This window comes from Bos grunniens, chromosome 13 (assembly GCF_055505025.1).
Source record: "Bos grunniens cultivar Pamir isolate PY7600 chromosome 13, Bosgru_T2T1.0, whole genome shotgun sequence".
Classification (NCBI taxonomy): Eukaryota; Metazoa; Chordata; class Mammalia; order Artiodactyla; family Bovidae; genus Bos; species Bos grunniens.
The window spans coordinates 10,082,965-10,101,226 of NC_141177.1; the positions used below are offsets into that span (position 1 = coordinate 10,082,965).

The 18,262-nt window shown below is 42.5% G+C and overlaps 1 protein-coding gene across 1 annotated transcript in view; it reads right to left on the minus strand.

Annotated features, from left to right (window-relative positions):
- LOC147360168 (uncharacterized) overlaps positions 1 to 18,262 on the minus strand; it is a 90,856-nt gene that overhangs the window by 61,343 nt on the left and 11,251 nt on the right. Inside the window, exons 5-6 of the mRNA XM_086331253.1 lie at positions 14,892 to 14,902; positions 169 to 454 (exon numbers count right to left, since the gene is read on the minus strand). Coding sequence (XP_086187379.1) covers positions 169 to 454; positions 14,892 to 14,902 — 297 coding nt within the window. The remainder of the gene's footprint in view (positions 1 to 168; positions 455 to 14,891; positions 14,903 to 18,262) is intronic.

The window sequence follows — 18,262 nt, forward strand, 5'->3', positions numbered from 1 at the left end:
CCACGTCCACATGCCATCCTTCTCAGGACCCCAGTTGTAGCCCCTGAGACCCCTCAGTCTCTCCATCACCTCCCGTGTCCTCTCCCTACTAGCTTAGAATTGCCCTCCGCCAGTCGGCCTCTCTGCCCCTTCACGGGCCTCCTTTCCCTCCACCCATTTCTCACCTCACCGGGGATTCATACAGGTCTTCCCACAAAAGCCTTCACAGCACTTCTTGGCCCCTGGGCAATGAGCATCTCTCCAACACTGGTTAGGGGGATTCCACAAGTTGCAGTGGATCAGAACCCTGGGGCATAAGCCACGCTTGAATGGAAGTCTGGCTCGGTCTTGTGCTACAACTACATCTTGTCCTTTGACTGGGTCTTGACCTTTCACTGGATCTTGTCCTTTGTCAGGAGATTGACCATTGACTGGACCCTTTCCGTTGAATACAACATTTCCTTGACCTTTCGGACTACCTGTTGAAAGGAATATCCCCACATTTAGACCAATGTGTCTGCTTCGACTATCTAGTCTTTCCTCCAGGTCCAGCCACTGCTCACTGCGGTGTCCCTTAAGCTGAGAGACACTGAGATAGAAAAGGCTCACCAGGGCTAGCTGGGGTCTGAACTCTCAGATGGCTGTTCCCTGGGCTTTGGGGAAAAGCTCCATAGGACCAGGTTTCCTTTGGGTGTCCATTTCTTCCCCTCACCCTCCATTCTGGGTCCTGGGGCCCTCATGAGGATATGCCAGGGAGGAGTGACTTTCAGGAGATGAGGACACATTGTCATCTTTGAGGAAACTTGGTGGAAGGACAAGGAGCTTTGAGACACATGCCAGGAGACCTGAGCTCCATCCTGGCTCTGGAGATTGTCCTGACAATTCCTCACTTCGCTCTAGGTCTCAGTGTCCTGCTTTGGAAAACAGAGGTCTTCAGACTCCATGATTTCTGAGGCCCTGTTAGTTCTTAACCTCCTCTTACAGGATTGATGTGTTTTGATGGGACAGGCAGGCAGGGAAGAGACCCCCACACTCACAGCCCAGATTGCTGGGGATCCTCAACTTCATTGCATGTTCTGTCCAAGTATCAATGCTTGAGACCAAGGTCATGTTACAACACTCCTTCCACAAACAGCCCTGGTTTCTCAGTCTTGGGGCAGAATGCACATGGAGTCTAGTGGGCAATTTCCTACTTCCCTGGATACGCTCAAAACCTTCTGTCCAGGCGGAAGAGTGGGCTCCAGCTCTGCATGCTGCCCCTTGTCAAGACCCAGGCTGCCCCCAACATCTTCTCCTCAACCCAAGCCAGCCCCACCCAGGCCACTCATCCACTCACCTGTTACGACACCTGCCTGTGCCACCAGAGTCCCAAGGACGAGAAGGCCCACCACCTGGACCAAGAAGCTTGTAGTCTTCATGTTGTCAGGAAGGCATATAGCTGAGAGCTGAAGCTAAGCCTAGTTTTATGCAGCTCCAGGTTGGCCTGGTGCCAAGGGTGGGTCTGTGGTATCAAAGGGATAAGACTTACTTTTTCTTAGTTCTGCCAGGAAATATCCTCCCCTATCATGAGAGGGACCTTGGGCCCTCCCCCAGGGATTATCCACAGGGAGAAATGGCGGTTGTTACATCATTTCTAATAGCTGCAAGAGTTATCTCACATTGTCACAAAGAAGTAAGGCTGGCTGGTCTGTAGGCACCATCATAACCAAATTCTTTATACTGAAGCCCAAAGGAGAGAGAGGAATCACCCACATTCATTCAACAAGTCAGTGGTAGGGCCCGGGTCCTGTTTTCATAGTCACATAGTGGTGTGACGCTCTTGAAATCTCAGTAAGAAGAGAGGGAACACCTGTAAAATAAAAGGAAGAAAGTAGAAATCATCTATAAGGTGGATATCTACAGTGCATACATCCAACAAGATTTTCACCTTTTTAGAACAGGCCCCTGTTTCTTCCGAAGAACTCCTGGTTCTTTGTACCATCAACTTAGGAATCTAATGGGAATTTTTGATCATGAAAGCCTGACACCCAGTCACAGATCAGGGTGTGTGTGTGTGTGTGTGTGTGTGGTCTATTGACATCCTTCATTTAAATGGACACTAAGGGGAAGTCCCTCCTTTTGGTAAAGGTAGGAGAGATGAGCCTGGAAACTCCTGAAGCTATGGTTTCAGTCTGGGAGAAGGGAACATATTGAGAAAAATAAATCTAATTCAATTAGAAAAGCAGAAAAATGATGGTAAGAGAGGCTTCAGAAGGGACCAATCAGCCCTTCATTCCCCTTTATCTTGAGAGCAGTTCTTCTCACACCTTTCCCATAGTTCGGTTATGACCCAATAAACTGCCTAAGCTAGTCTGAGTTGGTATTTGTCACTGTTGTCAAAGTTCAGAGTAAAAAAAATGAATACCCAGATATTAGGTATTGTCCAGGAGAGAAACTGAAGTGTGGAAATAACAGTTGAATTCTGAGTGAGACAGATCAGATCAGATCAGTCGCTCAATCGTGTCTGACTCTTTACGACCCCATGAATCGCAGCACGCCAGGCCTCCCTGTCCATCACCAACTCCCGGAGTTCACTCAGACTCACGTCCATCGAGTCAGTGATGCCATCCAGCCATCTCATCCACTGCCGTCCCCTTCTCCTCCTGCCCCCGATCCCTCCCAGCATCAGGGTCTTTTCCAATGAATCAACTCTTCGCATGAGGTGGCCAAAATACTGGAGTTTCAGCTTTAGTATCATTCCTTCCAAAGAAATCCCAGGGCTGATCTCCTTCAGAATGGACTGGTTGGATCTCCTTGCAGTCCAAGGGACTCTCAAGAGTCTTCTCCAACACACAGGTCAAAAGCATCAATTCTTTGGTGCTCAGCCTTCTTCACAGTCCAACTCTCACATCCATACATGACCACAGGAAAAACCATAGCCTTGAGACAGGGAGGAAAGCAAACCAAGTATTTTATAGTCAAACAGTTTAAATCTCCATCCTTTGTTTCTTTGGACTCAGACCTCATCGTGTCCACCAGTGCTGCTGAAACATTAAGGAGCTATAACAAATACAAGATGTTGGAGTTGGCAGGCTACTTAAAAAAAGAAAAAGCTCCTCACAAAATAAATTATGCAAACATAAAAGTGTGTAGAACTGATACTCCTTAAAGAATTAAAACATTAAAATGGCAGCCTGCACTCACGTACCAAGAACAAAAAGAGAATATTTCTTGTATATATGCCGTATCAACATTTATTCCTCGCCAGTTTCTTACCTGTCCATCTTCCACACAGGTAACCACTTCCTTGGATTTTCTAATTTTCTGTTAACTCAAGCATCTGGCTCATTTCTCGCTGGGTTGTCTACATTTTCCTCATTGTTTTGTAGAGAGAAGAAACTGTCACACGTTACTAGTAAGACTGTATATTCATGCAACCTGTTTGAAAATACATTTGGCATAGCTAGTAAAATTAAGCATGAGCAAAATCTTTTGGATTTTAACCAATCTGATGAGTGAGAAGTCATGCACTGCTGAAGGTTTTAGTTAGCATCTGTTTCAGTTGAGTTTAGTTCAGTCACTCAGTCATGTCCTACTCTTGGCAACCCCATGGCCTGCAGCACGCCAGGCTTCCCTGTCCTTCACCAACTCCCGGAGCTTGCTCAAACTCATGTCCATTGAATCAGTGATGCCATCCAACCATCTCATCCCCCATTATCCCCTTCTCCTCCTGCCTTCAATCTTTCCCAGAATTAGGGTCTTTTCCAATGAGTCAGTTCTTTGCATCAGGTGGCCAGAGTATTGGAGATTCAGCTTCAGCATCAATCTTTACAATGAATATTCAGGACTGATTTCCTTTCGGATTGGCTAGTTTGATCTCCTTGCAGTCCAAGGAGTCTTCTCCAAGAGTCTTCTCCAGCACCACAGTTCAAAAGCATCAATTCTTCAGGACTCAGCTTTCTTTATAGTCCAGCTCGCATATCCATATATGACTACTGGAAAAACCATAGCTTTGACTAGACAGACTTTTGTCAGCAAAGGAATGTCTCTGCTTTTTAGTACGCTGTCCAGGTTGGTCATAGCTTTTCTTCCTAGAAGCAAGTGTCTTAATTTCATGGCTGCAGTCACCATCTGAATTGATTTTAGAGCTCAAGAAAATAAAGGAGTACATCAAGGCTGTATATTGTCACCCTGATTATTTAACTTATATGCAGAGTACATCATATGAAATGCTGGGCTGGATGAAGCACAAGCTGGAATCAAGATTGCCAGGAGAAATATCAACAACCTCAGATATGCAGATGACACCTCCCTTATGGCAGAAAGTAAAGAGGAACTAAAGAGCCTCTTGATGAAAGTGAAAGAGGAGAGTGAAAAAGCTGGCTTAAAACTCAAGAGTCAAGAAACTAAGATTATGGCATCCGGTCCCATTACTTCATGGCAAGTAGACGGGGCAACGATGGAAACAGTGAGAGACTTTAGCATTTCTCCATCATGAATTATTTCAAGCATTTTTCATATCTTAAAAGCTACTTATATTTCTTTATCTGAAAACATTATTTCTTTTGCTCTTTTTCCTATATATTCACTAGCTTTTTTCTTGTCAATTTCTAGCACTCCTTACATATTATAGAGAAAGGTCTTTATCTGTGATATGGTGTGTAAGTAAAAATTTTAACTCATTCTTAGACCTGCTCAAAATTGCTCAGGGTGGCACTCTTTTCTCCTCTTCTCTAGATAATGCCTGCTGTTGTTCGATTCTTTCTGCTCTGGACTTACGCATTTCTGCTTCATGATATCCTTAAATTGGTGAAATAGTTTCATTAATTTTTTCAATTCACGTGACCAAAAAAACTAAATGCTGCAAAAGGATCATAGAAAAAGTAACTTTCTAAACTGTAACTGACACAAGAAAAAGTAGAAAACCATTGCAAAGATGGAAACAATGGTCAACAATATTTCACCAAAGAAAAGCTCCATGAAAAGACCTCTTCGTAAGCATACTCTATAAGGCAAACAAGTAACAAATAATTCTAATATGACATAATTAGAAAATAAGAAACTAGGAAAAACTAATTCTAATATGACATAAATAGAAAATAAGAAATAATTCCCAGCATGTCATATGAAGTAAATATAATCTTGATACCAGAGCTTAATAAGGACTCATGTCAATTATATGTCAATAAAGCTGTTTAAAAATAAAATTATCAACAAGGATTCTATGAAAAAGGAAGATTTTAAGTAAATCTTATTCACAGAACATAGATTCATGAACACAAAATTCATAAAATTTCAAACAGATCTACAGATAATTGTTAGAATCAATGAGAATTTATCACAACAGATGCATACAAAGGAAATATACAAAACTCAATGGTATTACATAAATCAACAACACAAATCAGCAAATGAAATTTCAATAACTTTTCAGTTCAGTTCAGTTCAATCTCTCGGTCGTGTCCGACTCTGAGACCCCATGAATCGCAGCACACCAGGCCTCCCTGTCCATCACCATCTCCCAGAGTTCACCCAAACTCACGTGCATCGAGTCGGTGATGCCATCCAGCCATCTCATCCTCAGTCGTCCCCTTTTCGTCCTGCCCCCAATCCCTCCCAGCATCAGAGTCTTTTCCAATGAGTCATCTCTTTGCATGAGGTGGCCAAAGTATTGGAGTTTCAGCCTCAGCATCAGTCCTTCCAATGGACACCCAGGACTGGTCTCCTTTAGAATGGACTGGTTGGATCTCCTTGCAGTCTAAGGGACTCTCAAGAGTCTTCTCCAATACCACAGTTCAAAAGCATTGATTCTTCGGCACTCCAAAGCTTTCTTCACAGTCCAACTCTCACATCCATACATGACCACTGGAAAAAACATAGACTTGACTAGACGGACCTTTGTTCGCAAAGTAATATCTCTGCTTTTTAATATGCTATCAATAATTTGTATAATCATATAAAACATGAAGAGCTTATAAATACACATAATAGGTTTTGTGCAGAAACGCTACAAAGAAAATTATAAAACTTTAGTGACAGACATTTTTTAATACCCCCAAATCAGAAATGTATACGATGTTCATGGATTGGAAGACTCAATATGATAACTATGCCAATTCTCTTCAAATCGATTTTCAGTCTCAATGCAATCAAACCCCCAGAAAAGTTTTTGCAAAAGTAAACCAAGAGAAACTTGGCAATGCAATTCTGAAATGCATACAAAAAATGCAAAAGGCACGATAGCCAAAATACTCTTGAAGAAGAATAATTTAATAAGGCTTGATGTAGGCGATATCAAGTTTTATTTTAAAGCTGTAATAATTATGATAAAGTGGTATTACAACAACCATAGACAGATATGCAAATGAAAAAAAATAGAGTCATCAGACAGATGACTTGCACATAATGAGAGTATATTTCTAACTTGGTTATAGTAAACAAATATCGCTACTGTCATATTAAGAAGGTTGCACATCATAATATTAATATACATTCCCTAAGTGGTTGAAGATCCAACCAGCCCGTTCTAAAGGAGATCAGCCCTGGGTGTTCTTTGAAGGAATGATGCTAAAGCTGAAACTCCAGTACTTTGGCCACCTCATGCGAAGAGTTGACTCATTGGAAAAGACTCTGATGCTGGGAGGGACTGGGGGCAGGAGGAAAAGGGGATGCCAGAGGATGAGATGGCTGGATGGCATCACCAACTTGATGGACATGATTTTGAGTGAACTCTGGGAGATGGTGTTGGACAGGGAGGCCTGGCGTGCTGCGTTTCATGGGGTTGCAGAGAGTCGGACATGAGTGAGTGACTGAACTGAACTGGACTGAAGTGGTTGAAGGAGGATACAGGTTAAGAAGGCAGGATAGAAGGAAAGAGAAGAAACATAAATAAATAAATGTTGCTTTACCAAAAAACTCATCATGTCTGATGGGATCCTGTTACATTTATAAATATATTACCAAAAAATGATTATCTCTAGGTCTCTGTTTACTGACTTCCAGTGATGTCCATGCAATCTTACCAACAGAAAAAAAAGTTGGAGAGTACTATATGGGTTTTGATAATATTCCAGTGGAACATAGAACTCCTGTATATGAAAATACTTGTGTGTGAAAAAGGAAAAGTGTTTGAAGGAATAGCCACTGCTGTGAATACTGGTTACATGATGATGATGGGAGGGGAAAGAGGACAAGCATGAGTAGCTCTGCCTTTATCCATATCAGTTTCTAATTTTTTCTTGTTACAGCTGTCGATGAAAGTTCAGTTAACAATTAAGAAGAAAGGGAATTTTATTTGAACCCGACTGAGGGTTATAACCCGGAACAGAGACTCTCAGAAATCTCTGAGAAACTGCTCTGCCAGGTGCAAGTTGAAGGCACAGGCATACACGTTTTTGAGACAAAGGATCACACATCAAAACGACATAGTGATATCTTATACAAAGTTTACCAAGGATGCATTGTGCCGGTAAGCAGGCATAAAGAGAGCAGGAAGTCCGTGATCCCCCACAGAGTGGAGGAAGAATGCTATCCTTTTAAGAAATTATATTGCTAATGTCAGAAGAAAGGAGGAAATGTTATCTTTCAGGTCAAGCAGACACTCCTGTCTTCAAGGAAGTTTGTTTAATATGTAATGCAAGCGCACACTACACATTAGGGAGGGAGGGAAGAGGCCCAAATGGATGCAGAGAGAGAATTTTGTGTTTAATTTTTTCCTATCCTGACTGGAAATAAGAATTTTATTTCATCACAACAAAAATCACTACTCTTATGATCCAAACACATCGAATGAAGAAAATTAAAATTCATAATTTGTTATTTAGTTGCTAAGTCGTGTCCAACTCTTTTGCAACCTCATGGACTGTAGCCCCCCAGGCTCCTCAGTCCATGGGATTTCTCAGGCAAGAATACTGGGGAGGGTTGCCATTTCCTTCTCCAGGGGATCTTCCTGACCCAGGGATCAAACTCACATCTCCTGCACTGGCAGGCAGATTCTTTACCACTGAGCCACCAAAATTCCTTATAGGTTAGAATAAAGCATTCAAGTAATCACGTGAGTGGAGAAAACAGGGTAATTGAGAGTTGCATCTAAAGAAATGATTATATATACATATAATCATTATAAGTGTTACAAAGGGATGTCTAAAATATGTCATAATGTAGAAGTAAAACAGTGTGTGAATCAGAGGCAGTCAAAAGAAACATCTAGGCAGTTCAAGCAGAAAAAGAATTTCAGCTATTGTATGAGCACATCTCATTGTAAGAACCCGAATAACCCGTGAAATCCTGGATATGAAAGAGTCTGGGAAAAGATAGGCATTTGATTTATAACCACTGCAGGAAGGCAGTCTGGGAGCAGCTGAAATGCATGCAGATGGAGACACTGCACAGTACTTGCCATACCCCAGCTCCCTCCCATTCTTACACTTCCAATTAGAAAATATTCACCTCTCAGAAATCAAAGTGCCCACCTTGAGTGGGAGCTGAAGTGAGTGGGTCTGAGAATAAGCAAGGCAGGACACAAGAGCTGGAAGATATGAATAAAATAAATAGAGAAGAATACAGGGTATTTATGAGAGCGGTCATTACCATGCAGTGCTGGAGTAATATCATATAGTGGCCAGGCTGATGGTGGGAGCCCTCCTCTTTAGTACCTAAGAAAGAGAAGTCCACCTGTGTATTAGGAAAACTGCAATGGAGGAGGGAGCCCTTGAGCTAAATTAAGAAACCTATTACTTCCAACCCTCCCCACTCAGATAAGATTCTCCTTTCAAAAGATAGTCCCTAACTCTGATTTTAAAATCAGAAAGAAATTTGGAAATCATATAAGCTGTATAAAGAGACTCCTTTTTAAAAAAACAGAAATGAGAAGCAAACCTTGAAAGCATTTGAAAGAGGAGTTTTAAAATCCCCAGTAAAATATCACCACAAAGCTGAGAAAAAATTATAATCTAAAATAGATTTTTAAACTAGTGAAGGCAATTACAGGTATGAGGAGAAGTGAAAGTCGCTCAGCCATGTCCGACTCCACTACCCCATGGATTTGTAACTGAACTGAGGCTTCTCTGTCATGGAATTCTCCGGGCAAAAATACTGGAGTAGGTAGCTGTTTCCTTCTCCAGGGGATCTTCCCAACCGAGGGATTCAACCAGGGTCTCCCACACTAAAGGCAGATTCTTTGCTGTCTGAGCCACCAGGGAAGCCCAAAAGTATGAGGAACCATCATAAAACAGAAACATAGAAACTCAAAGAAGAGATAGCAAGGTAACAGGAAGATATGAAATAGAATCTGATGGAGAGAAGAGAAATTGAAGAAAAGGAGAAAAATATTTCATAAATAAGGACTAAGTAAAGTAAGGAAGAAAAAGGGAACCATAAGAAAAGCTTATGACATAAAATAAAAATGAAGAAGTAGCTTAAAAACACAGTTTTAAATACTAAAAAGTCAATGAAGATCCACCAGACATGAAAATCAAGTCCTACCAGGAAGAAAACCAAGTCAACAAAACAGAAGAATTATTTAAAACAATAATTGAGGAAAACATTTCTGAAATAAAAGATTTGAGTCTACATATTAAAAGTTCACATTATAGTAAACATAAGATGAATGCAAGTAAATATTGTGGTCTTTCAAGATAAAAATAAAAGCCTTCAGGAGGCCAACACTCCCCCTCCAACTAAAAAAGAAACAAAACCTTAAAAAATCAGGTTGTAAGATAGCAATACTCAGTGCCAAAAATAGTGAAGCAAAACTTAAATACTCTATGGAAGAAAATATGCACTGAGGATTTTTGTACAACTAATTTGTCCTTGACCTAAATATATTTGTAAATGTGCAAGAACTCAAGAAATATTGTTTCTGGTAACTTTCCTGGGAGTTTCCAAGAGACAAGATTTATTCAATCAAAAAACATTTGCGGGAATTAGCAACATATTAACATTGAGTACTGAACATTTTCATTGTGGAATTAAGTCTGATGAAGGAGTAATAAATAGTATGTAAATGTGACCTATTGTAATAAAGTACAAATACCAAAACTTCTGTCAGATAGGAGGATGAGGGAGAGAGGTAGCTCAAAGAGTAAATCCACTGACTGCTTTATATATAATAGCTTCAAGTCAAAGGATATTTAAAACACATAAGCTTCAACAAAATTAAAAACTTGTGCATCAAAGGATCCTAGCAGGATAGTGAGAAGATCCTGCTGAGAAGAAGAAACAAACCAGGTCTCTGATAAGGGCCTATGACCCAGACTATACAAAGATCTCTCACAACTCCACATTAAAAAGATGAACAGCCCAATTTAAAAATGGTCAAAGATCTTAGACATTTCTCTGAAGATACACAAGTGGCCAGTGAGGACCAGGAAAAGATGCTCAACATCACTAGTCATTGCTGCTGCTAAGTCACTTCATTAGTATCCGACTCTTAGCGACCCCATGGACTACAGCCTTCCAGGCTCCTCGGTCCATGGGATTTTCAGGGCAAGAGTACTGGAGTGGGGTGCTATTGCCTTCTCCGTCATTAGTCATTGTAAATTGTGAAGTTGCTCAGTCGTGTCCGACTCTTTGCAAATCCACGGACTGTAGCCTGCCAGGCTCCTCCATCCATGGGATTTTCCAGGCAAGAATACCGGAGTGGGTTGCCATTTCCTTCTTCAGTCATTAGTGATTGCTGCTAAGTCACTTCAGCTGTGTCCGACTCTGTGCGACCCCATAGACGGCAGCCCACCAGGCTCCCCCATCCCTGGGATTCTCCAGGCAAGAACACTGGAGTGGGTTGCCATTTCCTTCTCCAATGCATGAAAGTGAAAAGTGAAAGTGAAGTCACTCAGTCGTGTCCGACCCTCAGCCACCCCATGGACTGCAACCCACCAGGCTCCTCCATCCATGGGATTTTCCAGGCAAGTGGGGTGCCATTACCAATGACATTAGTCATTAGGCAGATACAAATCAAAATCACAAGATACCACTTCATGCCCAATAGTGTGACTATAAGAAAAAAAAATTAATGGAAAATGACAAGCATCGGCCAGGAGGTGAAGAAATTGGAACCCTTGTACATTGCTGGGGAGAAGGTAAAATGGTGTGAACTCTGTGCAAAACAGCCTGACAGTTCCTCCGAAAGGTCAGCATAGAATTACCAGATGACTCAGCAATTCCACTCCCAGATGTATATGTAAAAGAACTGAAAACAGGAAGTTCTGGCCCATGACTGAGACACAGGAGGCTCCTCAACTCACCTCCACCCCTGGTCACACAAAGTTGACAGCTACAACACAAAGCCATTGAAGGAAATCCAGTAATGAGTTGAGCCAGTGCTACATATTGGGCAAGCAAGAAAATACTCACATTGGAGAGGGTCTTGGTGCACCCTCAAGCCACGAAGAACAAAGAAGGTGGCTTGGACAATTACAAGGGTTTGAGACACAACCAAGAGCTTGGGAGGGTGGGACGACGAGGTTCCTCTCCTATAAGAGGTCACGTAGTCAAAACTGGAAGACGTTGCTATTTTATCTAATGCCCAGCAGCCAGTACAGACTGTGGAGGAAAATGAAGTCTCCACATTGGGTCTTGCACATTTTCCCCACACCTGCAGGTAGCTCCCTACTGGGCACACCCACTTTCCCTGCAGGCTCCAACCCAGACCAGCGACCCTCAGTTCTGCTAGCCCTGCCATCTCACCTCATTATGTCCCAGGAATATCAGAAAGTGTTCTGCAACAATTTACTGGGAGGTCCCTGCTCTTTAAGCATCTCTCCTGTTGGAGTCTGAGATTCAGCTCCACTGGCAGGCACTCCATCTGCTTGGATGACATAGTAACCTCCTTCCTGTGGTCTCTTTTGAGAAATAATTGAAAAGGCAAAACACCGTGAGTCTCTGATATGTTAGAATAATTTAGTGGCATGAGCAGTGTCCTCTCAGTTCAGTTCAGTTCAGTCGCTCAGTCACGTCCGACTCTGCGACCCCATGGACTGCAGCATGCCAGGCCTCCCTGTCTATCACCAACTCCTGGATTTTGCCCAAACTCATGTTGATTGAGTCGGTGATGCCATCCAACCATCTAATCCTCTGTCATCCCCTTCTCCTCCTGCCCTCATTCTTTCCCAGCATCAGGCTCTTTTCAAATGAGTCAGTTTTTTGCATCAGGTGGCCAAAGTATTGGAGTTTCAGCCTCAGAATCAGTCCTTCCAATGAACACCCGGCCTGATCTCCTTTAGGATGGACCTGTTGGATCTCCTTGCAGTCCAAGGGACTCTCAAGAGTCTTCTCCAACATCACAGTTCAAAAGTATCAATTCTTCAGCACTCAGCTTTCTTTACGGTCCAACTCTTACATCCATGCATGACCACTGGAAAACTAGCTTTGACTAGATGGACCTTTGTTGGAAAGTAATGTCTGCTTTTTAATATGCTCTCTAGTTTGGTCGTAACTTTCCTTCCAAGGAGTAAGCGTCTTTTAATGTCATGGCTGCAGTCACCACCTGCAGTGATCTTGGAGCCCAAAAAAATGAAGTCAGCCACTCTTTCCACTGTTTCCCCATCTATTTGCCATAATGGGACCGGATACCATGATCCTCTTTTTCTGAATGTTGAGCTTTCCGCCAACTTCTTCACTCTCCTCTTTCACTTTCATCAAGGGGCTCTTTAGTTCTTGTTCATTTTCTGCCATAAGGGTGGTGTCATCTGCATATCTGAGGTTATTGATATTTCTCCTGGCAATCTTGATTCCAGCTTGTGCTTCGTTCAGCCCAGCGTTTCTCATGATGGACTCTGCATAGAAGTTAAATAAGCAGGGTGATCATAGACCATATACAGCCTTGACGTACTCCTTTTCCTATTTGGAACCAGGCTGTTGTTCCATGTCCAGTTCTAACTGTTGCTTCCTGACCTGCATACAGATTTCTCAAGAGGTAGGTCAGGTGGTCTGGTATTCCCATCTCTTGAAGAATTTTCCACAGTTTATTGTGATCCACACAGTCAAAGGCTTTGGCATAGTCAATAAAGCAGAAATAGATGTTTTTCTGGAACTCTCTTGCTTTTCCCATGATCCAGTGGATGTTGGCAATTTGATCTCTGGTTCCTCTGCCTTTTCTAAAACCAGCTTGAATTCCTGGAAGTTCACCGTTCACGTATTGCTGAAGCCTGGCTTGGAGAATTTTGAGCATTACTTTACTAGCATGTGAGATGAGTGCAATTGTGCGGTAGTTTGAGCATTCTTTGGCATTGCCTTTCTTTGGGATTAGAAGGAAAACTGACCTTTTCCAGTCCTGTGGCCACTGCTGAGTTTTCCAAATTTGCTGGCATATTGAGTGCAATACTTTCACAGCATCATCTTTCAGGATTTGAAATAGCTCAACTGGAATTCCATCACCTCCACTAGCTTTGTTTGTAGTGATGCTTTCTAAGGCCCATTTGACTTCATATTCCAGGATGTCTGGCTCTAGGTCAGTGATCACACCATCGTGATTATCTGGGTCATGAAGATCTTTTTTGTACAGTTCTTCTGTGTATTCTTGCCACCTCTTCTTAATATCTTCTGCTTCTGTTAGGTCAATACCATTTCTGTCCTTTATCAAGCCCATCTTTGCATGAAATGTTCCCTTGGTATCTCTAATTTTCTTGAAGAGATCTCTAGTCTTTCCCATTATGTTGTTTTCCTTTATTTCTTTGCCTTGATCGCTGAGGAAGGCTTTCTTATCTCTTCTTGCTATTCTTTGGAACTCTGCATTCAGATGCTTATATCTTTCCTTTTCTCCTTTGCTTTTCACTTCTCTTCTTTTCACAGCTATTTTCAAATAGCTCCCCAGACAGCCATTTTGCTTTTTTGCATTTCTTTTCCATGGGGATGGTCTTGATTCCTGTCTCCTGTACAATGTCATGAACCTCATTCCATAGTTCATCAGGCACTCTATCTATCAGATGTAGGCCCTTAAATCTATTTCTCACTTCCACTGTATAATCATAAGGGATTTGATTTAGGTCATACCTGAATGGTTAGTGGTTTTCCCTACTTTCTTCAATGTAAGTCTGAATTTGGTAATAAGGAGTTCATAATCTGAGCCACAGTCAGCTCCTGGTCTTGTTTTTGTTGACTGTACAGAGCTTGTCCATCTTTGGCAGCAAAGAATATAATCAATCTGATTTTGGTGTTGACCATCTGGTGATGTCCATGTGTAGAGTCTTCTCTTGTGTTGTTGGAAGAGGGTGTTTGCTATGACCAGTGCAATTCCTTGGCAAAACTCTATTAGTCTTTGCCCTGCTTCATTCCGTATTCCAAGGCCAAATTTGCCTGTTACTCCAGGTGTTTCTTGACTTCCTACTCTTGCATGCCAGTCCCTTATAATGAAAAGGACATCTTTTTTGGGTGTTAGTTCTAAAAGGTCTTGTAGGTCTTCATAGAACCGTTCAACTTCAGCTTCTTCAGGGTTCAGCGTTCAGCATTACTGGTTGGGGCATAGACTTGGATTACTGTGATATTTAATGGTTTGCCTTGGAAACGAACAGAGATCATTGTGGTGTTTTTGAGATTGCATCCAAGTACTGCATTTCGGACTCATAGGGGCTTTTGCTATGTTTGCAGATGAAGAATTTAACCTTTATTCTGATTCTCAGTATATTGTCAGATTGTTTCCACACATTGAAACTGTGGTTTTGCCTGAAAATAAAACTACCATAGTTCATTTGTTAAGTAATTTACAGCAACAAATTTGGAAAAGAAATAAAATATTTTTCATTGGACACATTCGGGCTCATTCCAGATTGCCCGGCCCTTTAAATGCCTTTAATGACTTGGCTGACTTGTTAACCAGAAATACAGTGGCTACGGTGATTGAGGAAGCCAGAGCCTTTCACTTACTTCATCATCAAAATGCTACTGCTTTAAGATATCAATTCCAAATTCCCAGAGAAACTGCTAGGGAGATTGTTCACTCTTGCTTACGCTGCCCCACTGTTTATAATAGTCTACCTATGGGAGTTAACCCTCGTGGTCTCAAACCTAACATACTCTGGCAAATGGATGTAACTCATATCTCTTCATTTGGAAAACTTTCCTTTGTTCATGTAACTGTAGATACCTTTTCTCATGTCATTATTGCAACTGCTCATACCGGAGAGGCAGTTAAAGATGTTATACAACATCTCTTTACCTGTTTTTCATATCTAGGTCTGCCAAAGGCTTTGAAAACTGATAATGCCCCTGCTTATACTTCTAAGTCTTTTCAGGAATTTTGTTTACAGTTTAAAATTAAACACCATACAGGCATCCCTTATAATCCCCAGGGACAAGCCATTGTGGAAAGAGCACATCAAACATTAAAGCTTCAAATTCAAAAATTAAAAGAAGGGGAGTTTAAGTATAGCCCATCCCATCAAATCTTGCAACATGCTCTTTTTGTAATACATATTTTAAATGCTGATTCGGCCGGAACTACTGCAATGCTTCGCCATTGGTGCCCGGAGCAATTGAATGCAAAGCCATTAATCAAATGGAAGGACCTCCTCCCCAGACAATGTAAAGGTCCCGACCCGTTGTTAACCAGCGGTGGAGGATATGCTTGTATTTTTCCACAGGACGCAGATTCTCCAATTTAGATCCCGGACAGGTTGATTCACCATGTTGCTGTCCCCCAGACATCCGGCTCCCCCATTGCTTCGATCACAAAGGAGGAGGGGCACTCCTCTGCCCCTGCCGCCGCCGCCACCGAACGGAACGGCCACGCGTCGGGAGCCACGGGCAGGACCAACCTGGCTGCCGGAGCCCAGCGCACAGTGGTCGCAGCCGGTAGCCCCGCCAGCATCTGTCTGTGCTTGCTTGGCCGCCACTGAGCCCGAGGCCGGTTCATCGAGGGAGCAGGGGCGGCGCCCGCCAGCAGGGGAGGAAAGATAAACATCGAGATCCCGACAAAACTGACAGGGCTGCTGCAGCGCGAACTCCAATCAGAAAATAATTCTACTTATTCTGTTTTAGCTTGTCTACCCTCGCCTTATGTTTTTCTTTTTACTAATGACTCCAAGAAACTCAATGTACGCATGAATTATTCAGGTGGACCTAACGTGGTAACTTGTGAACAATGTATTCTTTCAACCTGTTTGACCCCTCAATATAATGTTTGCTCTTTTGTGGTGTTGCGACGCCCACCCTATCTCATGATACCCGTGACGGTGACTTCCCACTGGTATGACAATTACGGTCTCGCCATGTTACAACAACTACAGGATTTAATGTGATCGCGATGGTTTGTGGGCTTACTTATTTTAGGAATATCAGCTTTAATTGCAGCAATTAGTGCTGTTACTGCAGCAGCAATATCATTGACTCAACAAGTGCATACTGCCCAGTATGTTGATACCATGTCTAAAAATGTTTCTTTAACTCTAGCAACTCAGGAAGCTATAGATAGGAAATTAGAGATGAGAGAAGACGCCTTAGAAGAGGCAATAATGCATATTAGGACTGAGTTACAGGCTTTAAAGGTGAAGATGGCTTTGACATGCCATGCTGATTACAGGTGGATATGTGTGACATCTTTGAAGGTAAACGAGACAGATTATGAATGGGAAAGATTAAAAATCATATCTCAGGTGTTTGGAATAGTTCTGATATTGACCTGGACTTAGGGAAACTTCATAATCAAATACAGAACTTGGAACACTCTCGACTGGATTTTACTGCTGCTGGAGCAGCTAATGACTTTTTTCACACCTTCTCTAACTTCATTTCTGGAGAAAATATTCTGTGTAATATCCCTAGTTATGCTGTCGTTGGTGCTCTAATCCTACTTCTCATAATCATTCTTCCTTGTATTGTCAGGATTCTTTGGCAGAGCATTCGGAAGCTCGCAACTGAGCTGCATCTGGCTGTTTTAAGAAATAAAAAAGAGGGAGATGCAGGGAGCTGGCGTGAGGCACTCCGCCCGTGGCAAAGGTCATGAGGAAGGAGGCTCGACATACGCAAAGGCGGGCTCAAGCCTCAGGGGTCCCCCTGGAAATCCTCGAGCATCTACCCCCATAACCAGAGCCTGCCTACTTTACTACTTTGTGCTCTCACCTACACCTCTGACCTTATGGGGGGCTGTCCCCCACCACCTCTTTCGGAGAAGGAGTTAACTTAGAGCTCCAGTTAATAAAAACTCCTGGGCATGACAAGAGTGTTTTAACCTACAAACTCCTCTGAAGGTTCTCTAGCCTGCCTGACAGGCTTGTCCGGCCACATGTGATTGCTCACAGCCTCCCAACCATGAGAGGCACAAGATGCTTTAAACCTTCTAAAAACAGGTTCCTTAGAAAGTTAGAAAATTATTAGTATAAGTATAGTGGACTGATTAGAAATTGTATCGGTGAAGGGTTTTTCATTTGTTGAGCCAATGTTTACTGCTAAGTCTCCACATCCCCTGCCCTTACACACATTAATGAATATATAGAAGAAATAAGTATTAACCTTTGATATTAATCACATTAGACCTTAGGCTAAGTAAATTCTTTCCTTAATTAAAACCCACTACACCCTCACCCTATAGGAATGTAACTTTATTTGGGTGGCGTCTGTTTTAAGAATAATGACCCCTGGAGAAATAAGTGTCCTTGTTGACTGACCAGTGTCACAAGGAGAGGGTCATAAATTGTCAGCAGGCCCCCTGGCCAGAAGATGATGTAACACCCCCTAAGACCTCTGTATACATTTGTATGAAGCACCTGACTTTGATAAAAGTCAGGACTGCTGACCCCACGTGACTTTTGCATAACATCTCAGTGTATAAAAGTAGACCATGGAAAATAAAGAGTTGGGATCAGGTTCTCGAAATACTGGTCTCCCCACGTCGCTATCTCTCTTAAACTCTGGCTGAGTCTCCATCTGGAGTGCGGAACCCACCAAGCTTACTAATTTTGCCTGGGCTTCTAAGATCCGACCAGGGAGGCCTCAGTGTCTCCTCTCCTTCGGGAGAACGGAAGGACGCCTGTGGCCTACGTGAGTGGTGCAAGCATCTTGTCTTGAAGTTTTATTGGTCTCCCGTGTAAACCAAGCTACTCAGCCTCTTTTCTCCACTGAATTTTCCTACTGAGCTATCCTCATTCTATTACTCTTTACATCTTTAATTAATATCTAATTGAAGCTATTGTATCCTGATCCTCGCCAATGCCGTCCCCACTTCGAACTCCCTGGATCAGCCGGGGCTGGACCCGGGCAGGCCATGTTGGCTACTCCATTTCTTCTGAGGGATTCCTGTCCGCAGTAGTAGATGTAATGGTCATCTGAGTTAAATTCACCCATTCCAGTCCATTTGAGTTCGCTGATTCCTAGA